This window comes from Silurus aristotelis (genome assembly GCF_946808225.1).
Source record: "Silurus aristotelis genome assembly, chromosome: 28".
Taxonomy (NCBI): Eukaryota; Metazoa; Chordata; class Actinopteri; order Siluriformes; family Siluridae; genus Silurus; species Silurus aristotelis.
This window is the reverse complement of record NC_139601.1, coordinates 5,732,595-5,751,497: the sequence shown is the minus strand read 5'-3', so window position 1 is coordinate 5,751,497 and position 18,903 is coordinate 5,732,595. Positions and strand designations below refer to the sequence as shown.

Genomic DNA, 18,903 nt, shown 5'->3' with positions numbered 1-18,903 from the left:
GACATGGTCTAAAAAGACACATTTCGACCGCAGCTTCCCAAGAGCCCAATAGCGGTTTGGTACAAGCAGGACTTTTCTTAAAGGGACTTAAGCACCTGATGATCATTCTGGTTGAGCTCCAGTGATCATGTGTGTCGATAGGAGGAACTAAACAACCAACACTGCAACATTCCACTGATCTGTGTTTTATGACAAAGTGGTCAGATGAAAGTCATTCCACAGTGCAAGACACAAGATGCAGGATACAAAAGATATGCACGATGGTACGACCTCCATCAACAAGAAAAGGAATTATGCCTGTTATTACCTTCAAATCTAAAGCTAAAACAAGCAATGTAAAAAAAATACTGATAAATGCATGAAAAAATTGGCCCTGGTTCAAAGACTGGAGCTTATTAATAAGACTAGACATAAATATGCAAATATTTTCCACTTCAAGTTCAAAACAGGTGTCTCATTTGTTCAGAGTTTAGGTCATTAGTCAAAAGTGGACAAAAGTAGCTTTTTAAAGTGCAAAGAAAACAAAACCTCTTCAAACTCATGTATTATTTATAGCTATGAACGAAGCACTAACGGTTAACCATTTAAAGATTATTGTAGTTGGCATTCAGATTTGTTAGTTTTTTTTTTTTATCCAAAACCTTGTAAACAATCATTCATTTTGTAACTGAAGCTGCACATATTTTAGTTGAACACCCATGAAAAAACAACAATATTCCAGACTGGATTCTAGGTAGGATTTATTTATTTATTTAATTTTTTTTTTTTTTTTTTTTGCTTGGTCAGTCAACTTTTCTGGTAAATGCATTTTTCATCACACCTGAAGAAAATCAATAACAACAGATAGAGTACACTTATGTGTATGGGGAGAAAGGGGGTCTGCGAAGGTTCTTTTAAGATTTCATGAAATAATTATGGACTTATAGCACATCAGGAACATCCAAAGAACCCTTATGATTTGTACGTGCATTTCCGTGGACAATTTTTACTTGTATAGTTATCAAATGCCGAAGTAGAAAAACATAAGGGGACATGTCACATGAGAACAGGAACATATTAGAGATAAAAAATACAATGTCTGAGCAAGTAATGTTGTGGCTTTCTGCTAACTGTATTTCAGAACCTTGGCGTTGGACAGCTCCTTACTGTCTTTAGGCTCTGAAAAGAGATTTCACTATCAGAAATTTCTCTGGTGTCCATGATGCTTGGAGTAGAGGAGAGTAATAAGAACTCTAGTCAATATAAAAAGCTAGAGCATCTACAGTGTTTTACCCTGGTCTGCAGTTCAAAATGTATACAATATTAGAGTCATACAACAAATAATTGGTAGGCTAAATGTCTAAATTTTTTTTCCACATGTTTATTGAAGATCTTCAAACCTTATCACCCCTTTTTCTAAAGTTTTAAATGGTTCGGTCTGCCCTGCATCAAGATTTATTATTTAAACACAGCTAATCATGTTTTGATGCAGAAATCAGTTATGCCTTTCTGCAAAAAAACTAAATCTGGGTATCTGACACGGAATTAGGCAAAGCAAATATATGTTCCTACTCAAAAAGAGCAGATACAGATTTACAGTTGAGAGCCACAAAAGTGCTTTTACACTTTCACCTGCAAATTAATTGCAGACTAAATCATGAATTGCGTTGCAACAGTCATAGTAGAGTGTCAAGTCTTCGGATGCAAAAAGTAATTAAATATGCCCCAGACACTTTAGGTTTTTAAAGTTTTTACATTTTTAAAGCTTTAAATTTTTTAAAGCATTTACTGTACATTCATTTGGCTCAACAAACCGTTTCATGCTGTGCATCTTCCATCTATGTTCACATGCCTTTCCTCCCATCCTCCAAAAATATGCCAGTAGGAGGGTTAGTCTAGGTGTGATTGATTGTGTGAATGTGTGTGTGTGTGTGTGTGTGTGTGTGTGTGTGTGTGTGTGTGTGTGTTCATCCAGTTTGTATTCACACCTCGCACACAGTGTTCCTGGGATAGACATCGGCTCTGCCACAACCCTGACCAGGATACAAAAAACGTTTTCATGTCTTTAAGTGTTTTACAATCCAAGCAATTGAGGCCTTAATGAGTCTGTAACTGTGGCTCTCTGGCAACCCTGTAATTTAAACCCAATCCTCTAATCATAGTTTACAGGTACAGTTATGAAGCTATTACTCTGTAATAATAAAAAGCATTAAAGAAAAGAATGAGTGCTTTGAATAAAGGACACGTCACTAGTAAATATATAGAGAGGTCATGATTTCCAGTTCCTTGCATGCGATAAATCTTAAATGTGTACCCTACAAAAAATTTTGTGGAACGGTAGCATAATGAGGACACTTGCTTTTTATTTGTAGTTTTAATCCTCACCAAATTTGTTAGGTTCAGTACATTTTACACTTTTTTCCCTAAAGGTTGTTTCCTTTTATAAAGAAGGCATTATATTCATTCATTTAATAAACCACTTTTAAAGAGCCAAATGTCAAGATAGTAATCCAAATATTTAAGCTAATTAAAGAGAATTATTTGTTAATTATGTCATGTATCAGTTTAAGCCATTAAGGCTTGCTGAGAAAAAAAATCTGGTGATCTGAACAGGTAAAAATGACACGTGTCAATGCGGTTTCCTCCACCATATCCGAATTCCCAGAGCAACAGCAAGCCATTAAAAGCAGCGTGATTGCTTTCAACCCCTTTCTCAACCCGGCGTCAGATGAATACTCGGGCTTAGCCTCCTTGAGGGAGACACGGATGCACTATGAAGATCTATGAACATTGACATAACCCGGTCTTGCTAGCAACGCCTCAGACCCAATCTGCCCCCTCCATCCCTTCAGAGCGTGGCTTGATTCGAAAGGCCACGGTGCAGCAAGTGGGCAGCTGGATCGAGAGTTGGTGGGTGGATGTCACAAGCATGTGCAGATGTGCCTTTGATGAAAGGCTGGCATGGCCTGTGGCTTTAGAGAAGGAATAGGAGGAGGGACACACAGAGAGAGGAAGAGAGAGACCTTTAAGTATAATTGTGCACCATGTGGCGCTGGCAATTTTGAAGCGCTATTGGAAGCAAGCCTTGTTCAACCATCAGTGCCAGCCGGGACCTATTCACGCCTAACTCTTATTATCCTAGAAAATGTGATGTATATCAAAGTAAGTCTGATCTCGTGGTATGATCACAGCTTGCCGCCTGATGGGACACGAACTGTCACAAAGAACAAAGATGGAGGGGTGGGAAAGTGATGTTTTGTCCAAGGCATCAGCCAAAAGCTACCAATTCCCTGTGATCGTGGGGCTTTAATTACTGTATTTGTGCCGCATTGCGTCAAAGGGGCCAAATATATCCCTATTCGGGATACAATTAAGAGTAGTAAATTGAAGGGGATGAGGAGCATATAAAGACCATCACAAAAAAAAAAAAAAAATGTGATAAGTAGATTTATGAGGAGAGAACGGGTTGGTGGAGTCAATGCAGAGTTGTCATATCCTGGTTGGTGTTTCTGTGTACATGTGTGTGTGTGTGTGTGTGTGTGTGTGTGTGTGTGTGTGTGTGTGTGTGTGTCATCACCAGCATTGTATTACCAATCATCACCATGGAGAGCCAAGATAACAATCTAACAGAGAAAACAACACACCAGAGTTTGCAGGTGTTCAAACAGTCACACACACACCACCATCCCAGTGAACCCTTGCCAGGGAAACCATGAATAAATGATGTTTTGAAAATTCACAGAGAGTTTGTTTTCTTCCTGCCGGCTTTTTCTTTTCTTTTTTTTTTTTTTTTAAAGAAAATGTTGGTTTCAAATGGAGCCAGTTCATGAGTATAAATCAGTCTTGCCACAGCACACTAGATCCAGGTTCTCTGTGGGATCACGTACCGCCAAGCCGCCACCTTTTAGATATATTAGATGTTACACTGCAGGGGGCTTTTCGCTTTACCTCGGTTCCTTTAGAGAGTAAAGGTCACCCTCAGGGGACCACCTGAAGCTGGGAATGGAACTTGCTCTCTCTGGAGTCTTTCCAACATGCATGGCACGTGATAACGCAGCAGGAGGCTAATGTTTTACCTCGATTCCAGATTAAAGGTCACAATTTTCACCGATCCCTTAAGAAGAGTTCTTGGTATTCACTGAGATTGTGCAGACAACGTGCACGGTCGTACGCAAAGATTTCTCTCTGCATTGAAATCGTTTGTGTCTGGGCGAGGATTGAAAGATTAAAACAAGAAGCATGGTCGAGCTGGCCTTTTACCCCGCCGTGGCACTGATTTATTTCTTTGGAGTTCTTCAAGCGACTAAGGAAAACCGCGTGGAACTGCCTGATAGTGCATCAGTCAACGTTTTCTGCCTGTTTGTGCTAATACAGCCACTGTGTTTGGTTATCGGCAACTACACAGGTATGGCTTTGTATCTGATCAGCGCTATCGTTTCCTACAACTGTCTGCACTGGAAGAATCCGACGCCCGGCCCTGAGGAGAACATAGAATCGACTACGGACAAGAAGAATAAGAAGAAAATGAATTAAGAGACAGTTGGGATTTTCCATTAACTGCTGGTCTAATGGGAGCAAACACAAAAAGAGCAAAGTGTGACCATACGGACGCATTTGAGGAGCGTTCGGTTTACTCTCCCTGCGGAAAAAAGGGCACGCTCTATGCTATGCACTAACTAACTTGGTCTGGTTTCCTCAGTGAAGCAGATGAAATCACCTTCAGTGAATTATCATTTGTCTAGAAGAATATGTAAATGCAAATTTCCCCTATTAATTCACTCATATGTTGGTTGAGCCTCACAGGAACTACGGCACAAGGCTCTGGCACCAGTACAGCGATATCACGCAGACCAAATTCTTCTGAAGATTTTTCATGAGCAAGGATAAATAGGACTTGGCCCATAACTACATGATGTAAGATTTTTTTGGTTTCAGGTTATATTATGTGGAGCTCAGGTTTATAATATCATCTCCTGCAACCAATGAAATCTGTACACCTGATACAGTGATATCAGCTCTTTCCCTCCTTCCTTTTCTGTTCTTTATCTCGATCAGCATGTACAATAGCAATAAATTGCATAACCCGTTTTCATCGATTATTGATAGAAAAAAAAAACCTATATAAACCTATAAAGAATAATTATTTGGCATGCAAAGCTTAGTTTTGATGTAGACACTTACTTGTTATCACTTACTTTTGTATTTGACATCTAACATGTAAAGACTGTTGAATTGTTCTGATTGGTCTGTTTAAAAACATCTGGGCATCATTTTAAATGAGTTCTCACTTATTCAGGCTCAAATCACTTTTTCACATGAAAATATGTAAATGCAATACAGTAAAATGTGTCAATTTTAAGCCGGTGTGGATTAAAAAATAAAGCGCAAACAAACAAACTACTACATTTTGTGAAACATTGACATGAGCTTTAACATTTTGAGCGTGAACAATAAAACCAACAAAGAGCAAGACATAAGAGACAACAACAACAAACTAAAGAAAAAAGTGATGTGAAAAATGAGTATGCACATAAACGCGTGATTATCAGTGGGCAAACATCCGTGTGGCGGGTGGGAAACAAAGTCCCTGTCCATAATCCACAAATGACCAATGAATAGGAATGAAAACAACAGTTACCATTTAACAATATACATCTGTGATTGATTTTTTTTTTTGTATTAAACCTATATTGATTAAAGAATGTCACAAATAATTCCGGTTACTTTTTGGCATTAAAACAACAGGCTTGTTTGCAGAATAATATTTAGTATTGTATTGTTCTATCACACTGACGGATAAGTGAGAGGCCGAACTTTACAACACAAAGGTAACTACTGTCCCAAGGCCATTATACCTTTATAATTGCAGGTGATCTTGATATTGCTTGCAAATGGATAAAAATAAATAGATAGAAATCGATATTGTTCAGTCATCATCAGATGACAGTCAGATCCTGAATAGAGATGAATCATGGAGCAAAACGTTTTGAACTCCGAGGTCACCTTATCCAAAAAAACGTCTTCTGAAACAACATATATATATATATATATATATATATATATATATATATATATATATATATATATATATATATATATATATATATATATATACACACACACACACACATATATATATATATATATATATATATATATATATATATATACGTATATATACATAAATACGTATAAACGTGTGTATATATATATATATATATATATATATATATATATATATATATATATATATATATATACACGTTTATACGTATTTATGTATATATACGTATATATATATATATATATATATATATATATATATATATATATATATATATATAAATATATATAAATATATATATATATATATATATATATATATATATATATATATATATATATATAAAATCCCGTAGTAAAAAGAAGGCTTTAAAGCTAAATTGTAAAGTAAAAGGTTTTGAGGTATGTAGTTATGCAAGTTAAGTCTTTAAAATGACGATGTATAATTCGAAAATAAGAAATCTTATAAAAAGTCATAGATTTCCCAACTTCACACTGTTGACAGAAAGCTTAGCTGGACCTGTAGGCGATGAACACACAATAGTCGTAAAACAAATGGGATTTTATTTATTTATTTTTAGCGCTGAGCTACAGATGGACAGTGTGTTTGCTCTGTGTGTCCCCCAACTGGACTGAGTGATGGATGCAGGAGATGTTTGATGAGGTCTTAATGACAGCTGGCATTAAAGCCTCTTGTGAACTCCAGCACGTCAGATGCTTCCTCGCTCCAGATCCCTGCCTGCTGTGTCAATCAAAGCATTCGCAGGACACGCCGCTTCGCTCTATGGACCCGTTCCAGTTCGGCGGGAGAAAGCCATAGTGCCTTGGAACAAGCTTCATTGCTCCCTTCTCATCTATCCATCCATCCTCTTTTTTCAAGCTAGGTGTCTCCTCAGTCGCTCATGTCTACATGTTCTATTTAAAAATAATATCTATATCTGTCTCCTTCTAATTGTCTGCTCATCAGTACAGATATACCTCACTCCTTTTTTCGCCTGTTTTCTGTCTTTTCTGTCTCTCTGGTGGGTTCTGTCATGTGGAGAAAGAGAGCTCGGTGAGTACCCAGAGATTCATGCTCCCCTGCCAGCAACCAAATGAGCCCTGGCCACAGCAGTTCTTCTGCTCATAAAACTCCCATCTTCCCCACAGCCCTAACACAATCGACTCGTTATCACCCCTCCTCAGACTCTTTGGAAAAACAGCATAGGCCTCCACTGCAACGGTAGCAGGGGGTCGGTTAAAGCGGCAGCGAGACATGGCTCAGGAATAGAACAAGCCATGGAGGCATGTCGAAGAAAGCAGATGTGCCTCAGTGAGAGATCAGCAGTACTTTCTGCTAATGATTTGACTAGGCCTGCTGCTTTTGCTTTCAAAGGCTGAGCTTATACGTCTACACTGTATAAATCCAGCGCTTTATACTACTGCATACATTACTGACGCAATCGACTCCAAAAAAACATAATGTGTTTTTCAAAGGATATACAAAATATACAAATAAGAGGTCTATTTTTTACCTCAGAAAGGTTTATACAGTTTTTTGGCTAGAGGTGTACACTGGAATGGCGATCCTGCAGGACGCTACAAAAGCCACACGTGCAGGAGGTTTTTATGTCCAGGAAGTCATACATTATGCTTATAGAAAAATGTATGAAAAACATTTTTCAAAAAAACAACACACACTTTACACATGCATTTAAAGCATCCTAAGTAACTGCCCAGTCAGTCACAGAGGCTAAATTAGATTACAAATTTGTTTTTTATTTTGAGAAATCAAAACCTTTTGATTTCTTAATTAACTGGATAAGAGGGATTAAAGAAATATCATATGTATTGTACACATCTCCAGTTAAAAGCCTTAATATATAAACTCAATGATATAGGTTAAAGAAATTTTTGATTAGACAATACTGGCAATTCTTTGATTAAAAAGAAAATTAGGACACTCCCACTTGTGTATTAAATCTATAATCTATATACAGGTATTGTCATTGGATCACACCCGTAGCATATACAACACACTGATTTATAAAACAAGTGCTGCTTACTAATTAGATTTGTTCTCTAAAATGCTTAGAAGATCATACTCTTGGGCTACTCATGCATTGCAACTTGAACTAATTTCCCCTAGTTTCAATTTCTGAAGCAGAGTTGTGATCATTGCTAACAAGAAAATTCTAGCGGACACAGAGTCTGTATTTTATTGCAACAGCCGAATATAAACCACCAGCAGCATCGATAATCTTTGCCAATTTTTCCCTCAAGCTTTCTGATTTCTTTTGCACCATCTTTATGTAACAAGTTCTCATAAGAACGGCGCATACGAATCGCTCCGAAGAAATCGTTTGCGCTAATTGGATTTGTCGGTTTTATTTGAATACAATTAAAAGCACTGCTGGAATCGCAGTTACACCGAAACTGGATGCTTATTTTTTTCCTTGCAAGAGTGAACAAAACATTACCCTAAACCCATGACCCCAAGTTCACGATGCACCTCAGTGGCACAGGTTTCCGTTTCCACTGCAACCAATCTCCCTGACTAAACTCACAAGGGGCTGGTATAATTCTGACAACCTGTTGAGTTGAATCAGAGCAGGGAAAGTCGTACCGTGCGCCCGAGAGCGCTGAACTTTATTTTAAATAAGAGTGAGTTATGCGCTCGGTGGGTTTCTCTTTGTGAGAACACAACTCCTGCAGAGTGCCACTTCCTCCTTCACACCACTAATTGCCCTCGTCCATCATGTCCCCACGGCGTCTCGGAACGGCGGCGACTAAACGATGACAATCTGCGCTGGAAATGAAGACGTACGACCGCGGTTTGACTGGCACTGTTATTTCAGCAGCTACTGAGCGCCGTGTGAACTCCACCGCCACATCCAAACCTGGACGGCTTCATCACTCGATGAAGAGCACTTACAATGTGTGTGTTCTTATTATCTGCTTTGGTGTTTTTTTAACATTTTCTGAGGCAGTTTACGAATGGAAAAGTGAGGGAAGTCAATGAAGAGCAATTAGAAGGTCAAAATTTGTCATCGTTCAATCAAGCATGCAAATATCGAGCTTAATGGAAACAATTGGAAATCACAGGTTGTGATTGTCTGTGACATTTAAGCACCTGCTGGGGGTTTTCAAAGAAAGAATATATCGAACAATGGTTCAGAGTTTGGACGTGAAGTAAAAGAAACACCACTTTGATACTATTTTTATTGAATTGTGTTTTTTTTTTTTTCTGCAATGCTTGGTTGATCATTAAATAAAAATGTCATACAATATTTACAAGTCAAGTATTTTAACACCCATACACACATGTAAGAAAACAGACAAAAAACACCACTGTGAAAACATTTCCAGTCCTCGGGAGGAGTCTGTGCAATAAAAAGGCACCTTTGACCCTGTTGTTTTGCTGCTGCGTGATGTAACTGCTCTCTGTATGTGCCTTCGCCTGCCGTCTCTGATATCCATCAGCTTGAGCTGGCACAGGGTGTGATCTCTGCTCACCTTTTCTGTAACAAACGCTGATTGCTTTAAGTGATAAACTTTTTTTTTTTTTTAAGGGACGTCCCAATCTTTTCCAGTACACACCAAAACGGTACAAAAATGTTTGAAATTTTCTATTAAAGAAAAAGAAAAAAAAAGCTTAAACAAATTGTAAAAGCCACATGGACAAAATATTCTCAGCTACATTTTCTAAATATATTGTTAATGATTGACGGATACATCCAAAGGTCAGAACCATCGCTGAGCTTATAAGAGGCAGTGCTGAGGATCAGTCTAAGGTGGTGAAGGCTTAGACAAGAGAGATGAAGCGTAAGGCAAAGAGGGGCTACTCCCACCCAACAGTCTACATAGAATAAGAATGCAACAGCAGCAGCGCCAAGCCCAGGTTAGTGCACAGATGATTGTAATACCTATATTCAGGCGCTGACATCCTCCATCCCATAAGCAAAATACAGTGCAGTGTTAACTATGTACAGTTCATGTCAGCCTCATGTTCAGGTCATGCACAAACACAAGTAAATATGTACTGCAGGGGGAAAAGAAATGTAGTTACACTCTGTTGCGACGGTTGTGTTTGTATTAAGCACCAAAAAAAAAAGCCTGAAAGTTGCGAATTCAAAAGCAGTTTTTCACCACACGCTGGCCAGTGAGTCTGCTGTATTGCGGTCAAGTCCAAGGCATGAAGTGGAGGCCATTAAATCCACATTTCAATCGACGCACTCAGAGGTTGCGTCCCTCCATTTCAGACTTTGAGCACTAGACAAATAAAGCTTCCTTCCCACTTGCACCACAGTCAACGTTCGACACGAAACAATATGAAAAGGATAACGCACTTCTGAACGGAAAGCGCTAAAATGCCTTAATTTCCAAAAATGAAACAAATAAAGCAAGACATTCAGTCTCTTCAGCTCACTAATGAGGGGCGCTCTTTGAAAAACGGATTTGTTATCAAGTGAGGGGAAAAAAAGCGTGTATTTACAGTAGTGTATTTACATGACTCATTATTTATTTTCATTATAACACCATTAAAGAGAGGAAAAATGCAGGAGGATAAAAAGAAAGGAAATCTGAGAGAAACAAACGGAAAAACAAAAAACGCGCTGAAATGATCACAGTTCAAAGGCTTTGGCAACGACGTTAGTGATCTGTCACAGTGCTCCGACAAATCACTCGTTTTACTACAAACACCAATTTCACAGGGATCCAAGATCATAAAAAATTTATTTGGACAAGAAAAACTTTCTTTGTATTTTAATAAAGGGATAGATGTACAAAGTGATGTGGAAGATGGCGGTTGGAAGAGAGGACCAATACGTTTGCACCATGCTTGCTTCGGGAAGACCGCTCGGATCCTTTCTCTTAATTTATGGAAAGGGTGACGAAAAAAAGTAGACTTTTATATTGACTGGTGATGCGTCATGAACACAGATCCGTGTGTTTGAACAGTTATCCATTGTCTTTATTTCTGATGGTTCCAAATCACTGACACTGGAGACTCCTTCCTCAACAATTACACACTGTTATTGATTCTGTTTATATAGAGCATCTGCTACACAAGTCCCTGGGTAGGTTGTTTCTATAGCAACAAGAATGAGCGCATTAACATAGACCTCGCAGTCGGAACTGCTGAAAAAGACAGGGCTTCTGTAATGGAAACTAAATCAACCAATCAGAATTGGAAAAAAAAAACATTGAGTCGAACAGCAGCTTCGCATGTTTTTTTTGTTCTGGTTTTTTTTTATGAGAAAACAGTGGTATTCACATCATAGTGCCATGGCATCATTAAGACAAAATTCTCCGTTGCCTGATTATCATATTAAATATACAGGGGGAAAAAATTCAGCACGCAGTTTTAATGGGACACCGGCTCCTTAAACACAGCTCGATGTGCCATCATCTGTGCTGCAGGGCTTTTAACACAGCAAACCCATCCCTCACAGCTGGAAATCAGAGCTTGGGCCTGACAGCCGAGCACCCACCGACAGCTGCTACTACAGATATAGATGCGCCAGGGGCCGCCCAGAAAAGATTAGGGTGATAAATATGTTTCATTAAAAAAGACAGTAAATCTGGGGGCTGAGAGAGGAGTGCAGCCCTGGAAGATGATGATTGATGCTCTAAAAATACTGCATACCAGTGTTGTGCCAAGATGAAACCTGCCATCGCCCACATACCCCCATCAGGCACGTCGTCTCCTCTGGCACCAGCGGACCAGTTTCCTGTTCCGTTTAATAAACAGCAACTGTTTTTTTGCCTTTTTTTTTTTAAAGGTGTGCAGAAAAAAAAAAAACCACAGCTCTGTAGTCGACCTACTTCTCAACACTGCTGTCTGCATATTTTAAAGAGATGCTTTGGAAAAAAGGAAATGGGGATTGTTCCTATAAGATAATTCCAGATGTAGTCACAACTAGTGTCTGGCCCAAAGAGTTTTCAGAGTATTTGCTGTTCTTTCAGTGTTTGATTTATGCTTTATATTTTGCAGGGTTTAGAGAAAAATAGGTCTGGGGGATTATAAATCAGATGCTATCGATATTCCTACCTGTAAAACTCACTCAGTACCGATTTCTTTTATGGACATTAACTATTAATGTTAGTCTAATTGTATTGTATTTGTGGTTGCTAATAACTGTTCAAACTTTCAATGTGACATTATTAAACCTAACATTATTTATAGTCTTTTGAAATAATAATTTATTCATTAAGCGAATAGTCAATTTTCTGCCAATAATTCTAAAACCTCAATAATAACTTATAATAGTGGGGCATGATTTTGTACCAAGATTTAACATCACGGACCCTCAGGTTTTTCTTCACAGACCACCAGGAAACTCATTTTGAAAACCACTGCCTTCCAGTGATTCTTTTTCACATGTTCTGTAAACTAACCCGGGTAATGTGCAAAAATTTAAGTATTCGCGATTAAATAGTTGCTACTATAATTAAATAGTTCTAAGCCTAAAAAGACATGTAATCCCATAATACTGCACTTACCCAGGCAATAAACTAAACAAAAGTATTCTGCTTGTGAAAGAGATTTAGCTCCACCTACTTCAAAGCTGCATTGTCCACAGATCTAGTACAAGACGATAATGACTTCTGTTGGATTGCGTCCAGATTACCAGCGCAGCACCACTGTGACACCATGGTCCAGACTTACTCAGCTGGGTTTAGACTCAACTGTACTGATCAGGAACTGATTCTCAGCAGGAGATTAGGTCCTTCTAAACCCACCAAAGCAAAGTCTCATTCTGTCTGCTTAAGCACTAGAGCCTTCATTAGAGCAAACTGTCGGTTTTATTGCACACTCCGGGCTGCTGCTGGCCCGAGCTTATTGAAGCCAGTCTGCAAAAGTGTCCGCTCAGCAGAGTGTGGATAAGGGGCTTGCAGAGCTCAGAGAGCACTATATTCACAGACCAGTAACAAGAAGACTGGGAGATAGAAGCTAGAGCCCCAAATGCAAACAGCTGTCAGGAACGCAAAAAAAAACAAACAACAACAACAACAACAACAAAAAAACACATTTAAACCTGAGGTAGAACATGGAAACATCACAGCACAGGAGGGGACACTTGTTTAAAAAGGGAAGGACGCTACACAAAGTTTTCCTTTGTGCTTTCGAGATGATGAGGGATTATGAAGACACAGAGTCCGTATTAGATTCCGTGAAAGTCTTAAGTAGACGCCGCAAAGGAAGACGACGTTGCGTGTGGCGAATGTGCCAGCACTTTTACACAGTCACGTCTTGGAACAAGCTTCGTTTGTATCCATACTCTCTAGAGAGCCTCGACCAGATGGTAACGGAAGAATGAATCTTTTTCTTGCTTCCAGTAGATTTCTTGCAATGATAAAGTCTGATATTCAGTCAATCAAAACACAGCAAAAAAAAAAAAAAAAACACAAACATATGGGTCTGCAGGGGAAAAAACTGAGAAGTGCTTTTCCCTACCATTTGGCTCAGAAGTGATTTCCCAAGGCCTCCATATTGGCCTGTTTTTATCCTTGAAATACTCAATAAATTAAAAAAAAAATGGACGGCAGCTACATCTAAAGTGACTTTTTTCTTTAAAAACTAATTGGCACAGAAGGACACTTTCTCTAAAATGTGCACGCATGTAGCAGATGCACGCTCGTCTCATTATTTGGTATGCAGTTATAAAAAAAAAAAAATACCAACATGGGTGGCACCTTAGATTTACTATTGCCTTCATCTTCTCATGAACATTCCATTACCGGACCTACATGTAGCACTGGTGCTCCAGCCTGTGACCTCTGCGGACAAGCTGAATAACCTCGCGGTCAGCAGCCCAAAGGAAAGACCATCGTTTACCATCGTTCACCATCATTTCGTCACTTTGTCACCTCTTCTTTGCGATCCTCAGGTTCCAGATCTTCACAGTCCTGTTGCTGTGGGAAAAGAGGAAGCACGATTAAAAAAAAAGTGAACAGAAAATAGGAACGAAGGCACAGAATGAATCTTGAAACAGGCTGGCAGGAACACCTCCGCAGCTCATATGTGGTAGACTTCAAAACCGGCGAGTTACCGCGAAAAAAATATAAAAACATTTCCAAAAGTACTCTGGCACGTTTATTCTAGAGCAAAGAGTTAACCTTGAATGCGTGGGCTCTTATATAACACGAACTTACTATGCCTCTGATGCAGCAGAATCCTCAAAGGTCTGCACGCTAAATTTTCAGCTGTGTTCTACTGCACGCCACGCGTTCAGCTATTTCAAATGTCTGCTCTGCTTCTGGTAGCAGATTTGGTGGAATATAAAACATTTTGTTAAAGTATAACTATATCAAAGCTGTGAATCAGGAGCACCAGTTACTAATGATTCAATGAAGCATGAGACAGACAACAGATCTCAGTGGTGGAGTTCGAGAAAGAACACAATTAAGAGGATTTATTGCCTCGGGGTGGACTCAATTAGAACTGTGACAGAGTTTTGTGCTTCGGAAGAAGAATTTTTAAATGCTGTGAGAGCTAAACCTAAACTCATCATCCAATTTAAAGGCAAGAGATTTTTTTTTAAGAAAAAGTAAGAGTCACACAGAGGGGAAAAAGAACACACACAAGTCTTGGAGCGAAAAAAAGAGAGAGAGCGAGAGTGTGCAAGAGAAATAAGAGGAGAAGAGACAGAAATAAAGGAAGTGTGTGAGAAAGGCTGTACCAGAGAGCAGAGGCGGAGAGAGTTAGTGGAGTTCAGGGAAGGCTGGTGGCTCGGCCCTTGATGGCCAGAACACGACGAGGCAGGCAGGGAGTGAGACCCGGAATATAACTCCACAACTTCACTCGACAATCGCTATACACACACACACACACACACACACACATGACCACAGAGAAAGAGAGGGGGGGGGGGACGAGACGAAAGAAAAAGAGTGGGAGAAAGTGAGAAAGAGGGAGTGTACAAGAAATAAACAAAAATATAGAAAAAAAACAACAAGGGGAGATAAAAGAGAAACAAGCGTCATCAAGACAGAGGAAAAAAAAGAAAAAGGGTAGAAAGAAAAAGAAGTACAGGAAAATTGAGAAAAAGCAGAGAAAAAGAGTAAATAAAGCAAGAAAGAAAGTAAGAGATAGAAAGGAAAGAAGGAAAATGGAAAGTAGGATAGATAGATAGATAGATAGATAGATAGATAGATAGATAGATAGATAGATAGATAGATAGATAGATAGATAGATAGATAGATAGATAGATAGATGGATGGATGGATGGATGGATGGATGGATGGATGGATGGATGGATGGATGGATGGATGGAAGGAAAGAAAGAAAGAAAGAAAGAAAGAAAGAAAGAAAGAAAGAAAGAAAGAAAGAAAGAAAGAAAGAAAGAAAGAAAGATAGAAAGAAAGCAGCAGGTTAGTGAAGTTGTTGAAGTGATTATTGCTGAGATAAAGATTTCATATCTTCTTACTTAAACTATATTGCAGACAATAAGTCAGTCAAAGAGCTGAAAATGATGCAGCAGCAGCAGAGCTGCAATATTTATAGCTTTCTTATTAAAAGCATCTACTCTCAGGAACACAGTATCACACAGACAGAGAGAACTGTAAAAAGCAGCTTTTTTGCTTTTTTCTTCATCAATAACTTGCCACAAAGGCTAATAACTCATCACGCAAGCTGTTGAGAGGGGCAGGTTTTACACCTCTTGTGTACTCTCTCTCTCTCTCTCTCTCTCTCTCTCTCTCTCTCTCTCTCTCTCTCTCTCTCTCTCTCTCTCCCCCCTCTCCCTCTCCCTCTCCCTTCCTCCCTTCTCCAGCAGCAGAGCTTGTTTTTCTCTCTACATGTCTGTTTTTAAGCATTCTAGACTGAAGTTTCTACCTGGAGGCAGTAAAGATCTGCTTGGAGTTGGTGCAGATGGCATTGATGGGGCTGTCATGACCCTTGATTTCTCCGATGGGTGTAAAGTTGTCCACGTTCCAGACCTTCAGCATGCCCGCCCTGCAGGCACTCAGCAGCATGGGGCGCCCGGGCACGTAGGCCAGCGCGCACACCCAGTCCTTATGGGCATTTGGGATTTGCTAAAAAGAAACACAACACAAATCACAGCTGAGGCAAAAAGTGTCCAGCGTTTCAATACCATTTAATATGAAGTGTAAAAGTGTCGACTAACAGGCATATGAAAATGATAATCATAATTATGGAACGGTTTAAGGTTTCATAACCAATAAGTACAAGTAATTCATTTGAAAGCTCACAAAGCGCTTGTCAAATGACTGCTCTCACTGGGCACGAGTTTAACTGCTAACGGGAACGACTGAAGTAACTATGCGGTTTTTTTCCCCCGTGTTTTTTTTTTTCTTTTTCAATTACGCCCGGACAATATCATGCTCGTAATTACTATGCAATATACGCAACCGTCATACTGCGGTGTATCCCGAGATACAGAACATTTCCCAGAACAAACATTCCTTCTATGCTTCGAAATTGGGTTTCTATAAAAGACCAGTCCCTGTCCAAAGGTATGAAGCTTCTAATACTGAACAATATTAACATTTGCCTGACTTTCCTGCTCAAAGTGCTTTTAATTACCCAATCATAAAAGGAGCAAAAACATCAATTAGCAAATCTAATTCTCCATTCATATTGAGAACGAGGAGCAGTCTGTCTTGTAAATGCCCAAAGTATATTATAATCATATTACCGTAATTTCCGGACTATTAGGCGCACCCGAATATAAGCAATAATGTGTTCTGTATGTAGCTCTATGTTGTGTGATGTAGCTCTATGTTGTTTTATGTAGCACCGGGGTTCTAAAGAAACGTTGTCTCATCTCACTGTGTACTGCGTCAGCAACATATGGTTGAAATGACAATAAAGGGTTCTTGACTTGACTTTTCAAGAAACATAAGAGGGGCTAGTGACCAGCGTGTACTACATAAAGGATCACAAGTGAAATCAATAACAAAGTCACAGTCACCTAATCTGGTTTGGTTCTTTTGGAATCACTGCTTCCAGCAGCAAAATGAACCAAACAATTTTAAATTTGGACAATACAACAGTGCAATTATATCAAAACAATCGGCGGCTGGTTGCTGCGCTGAAGCCCAGTGCAAACGAGTCAGTTAATATAAATTATATGAATTAAAGTTAGAGCTGCTATAACAGAAAATGTACACATGCTAAAAAATTAGGATCCAGCTGTTAACCTGGAAATATGTTTAAAATACTGTGCGAGCTGCTTATGGATACTTACCAATTAAATACAAAATACAATATAGAGTGGAAAAACAAACAGATTTTTGTGAAACAGAGCGCATCAAAGGTTCCTTTTTGACAATGTGATCGTTACTATGCCGAGCAATTTACTTTGCCCTTTTCCATAAAAAGCAAGAAACATTTACACTGGGTGGATGATTGCTTCGAAGCTTACGAAAACCATTAAAGCCTTATCAGGAAGAAATCTCACAGCTGTTTGTGTACCAGTTCTGTCACTAAAAGTGGAAAAATTTTACTACAATAGACAATACACAAACAGAGATAAAGCATTAATAGTTACTGAAATGGAAAAAATTGCATACTGATACTATATCAGAAATTCTACAAAAGTACAAGGCAATTATTACTTGCAAACCAACTTATTTACGAGTTTAAACAGTGCATTTAACATTCTAGTTTTTTCCCTAATTTCACCTGTGTATTTAATTTTAATCATCAGAGAAGGTAAACAAAACTTATATTTCAAATTATCAGAATTATATGTTGTGTACTCAAGTGGTTCACATGCCTATTCTTCTTGTTATTTTTGTTGTGACTCTTCTTGTTCTGAAAATAATGCTGACCCTTACACGACCCCCAGCGATTCCGCAAGCAATCCCGTACCTGAATCAGTTCCTGCTGCTCCAGATCCCACTTCTTAATGCCGTTGTCACGAGAACCGCTGAACAGCACGTCGCCGTGCACGGCCAAGCACTCGATTCCGTCGTAGTGAGGCGGCTCGAAGTTGTGAGCGGGACCAATGTTCCCCTGCGTGCCTTCCGTGACATCAAACACCTGCGAAATAAATCATGACAGCACACAGCGTATCAGCCTTCCGTGTTACTTCTCCTGACTGTACACTATGTGCGGCATATGAGAAAAACTCCACAAGAAACAAACACAGATTTGAATGAATACCTTCACATAGTGATCCTTCGAGCCGGTGATGACCTGGTCTTTACCCCCACCGGAGTAGCCCACTGTTAGACACATGACCGAGCCGATGTGGCCCATCAGCTTCCCCGAGGCCTGCATTCTAAACAACAGAAACACAGTCGCTTCATCTCAGCCCACACTACATCAGCCTTAACAAAGCATTTACAACTTACGTTTGAACGCATAACAAATATTTGAATGACTAATAAACATGCATGAGTATAATGGATAATTATAGTTGCTCAATTAATACAACTTTTAATGAGATCGTGGTTGTTGTTTTTTTCTTTCTTAATTAATTAAAATGAGCTAATGTGAAAGTGCCTTATTAATATGGTTCAGCTTTCTATTTGGTTGCATATGATGGTGGGTGGTTTTTTAACTGTCAAGCAAGTGGGAGCAGGCAGACACAAAACCCACAGGAAAAAAAAAGGCCGTCAGTAAACACCTTAAATACACCAGACAAAAATCTAATAACTCAAAAGAAAGAAGGATTTACACCATAAACACCCATGCAAGGCATTATACTATGTGTAACAAAAACACCTGTACTGACCGTCAGGTTATTATAAACACCTATTGGCACCAAGATCATATATACAGTAGTTTGTTAATCCAAAAATATTTCCAGTCAAAAAATATCTAAGTGGAGTTATAATGCTTCCAAAGTTTGAGTTTTTCACCAACACCAGAAGACAAGCTGCTGCGGTGTAGTTACATGCTGAAAT

The 18,903-nt window shown here is 39.0% G+C and overlaps 1 protein-coding gene across 4 annotated transcripts in view; it reads right to left on the bottom strand.

Moving 5' to 3' along the window:
* Positions 1-9,229: 9,229 nt before the first annotated feature.
* kif21b (kinesin family member 21B) overlaps positions 9,230-18,903 on the bottom strand; it is a 57,623-nt gene continuing 47,949 nt past the window's right edge. For 2 of the 4 annotated variants that reach the window (XM_083533560.1, XM_083533561.1), the window contains 5 exons: positions 18,158-18,275; positions 17,864-18,034; positions 15,863-16,062; positions 14,709-14,840; positions 9,230-13,941 (listed from right to left, as the gene is read on the bottom strand). In XM_083533560.1, the coding sequence (XP_083389686.1) occupies positions 14,741-14,840; positions 15,863-16,062; positions 17,864-18,034; positions 18,158-18,275 (589 nt within the window). In that variant the 3' untranslated portion in view covers positions 9,230-13,941; positions 14,709-14,740. The remainder of the gene's footprint in view (positions 13,942-14,708; positions 14,841-15,862; positions 16,063-17,863; positions 18,035-18,157; positions 18,276-18,903) is intronic. The other 2 variants (XM_083533562.1, XM_083533563.1) reach the window with 1 other exon arrangement.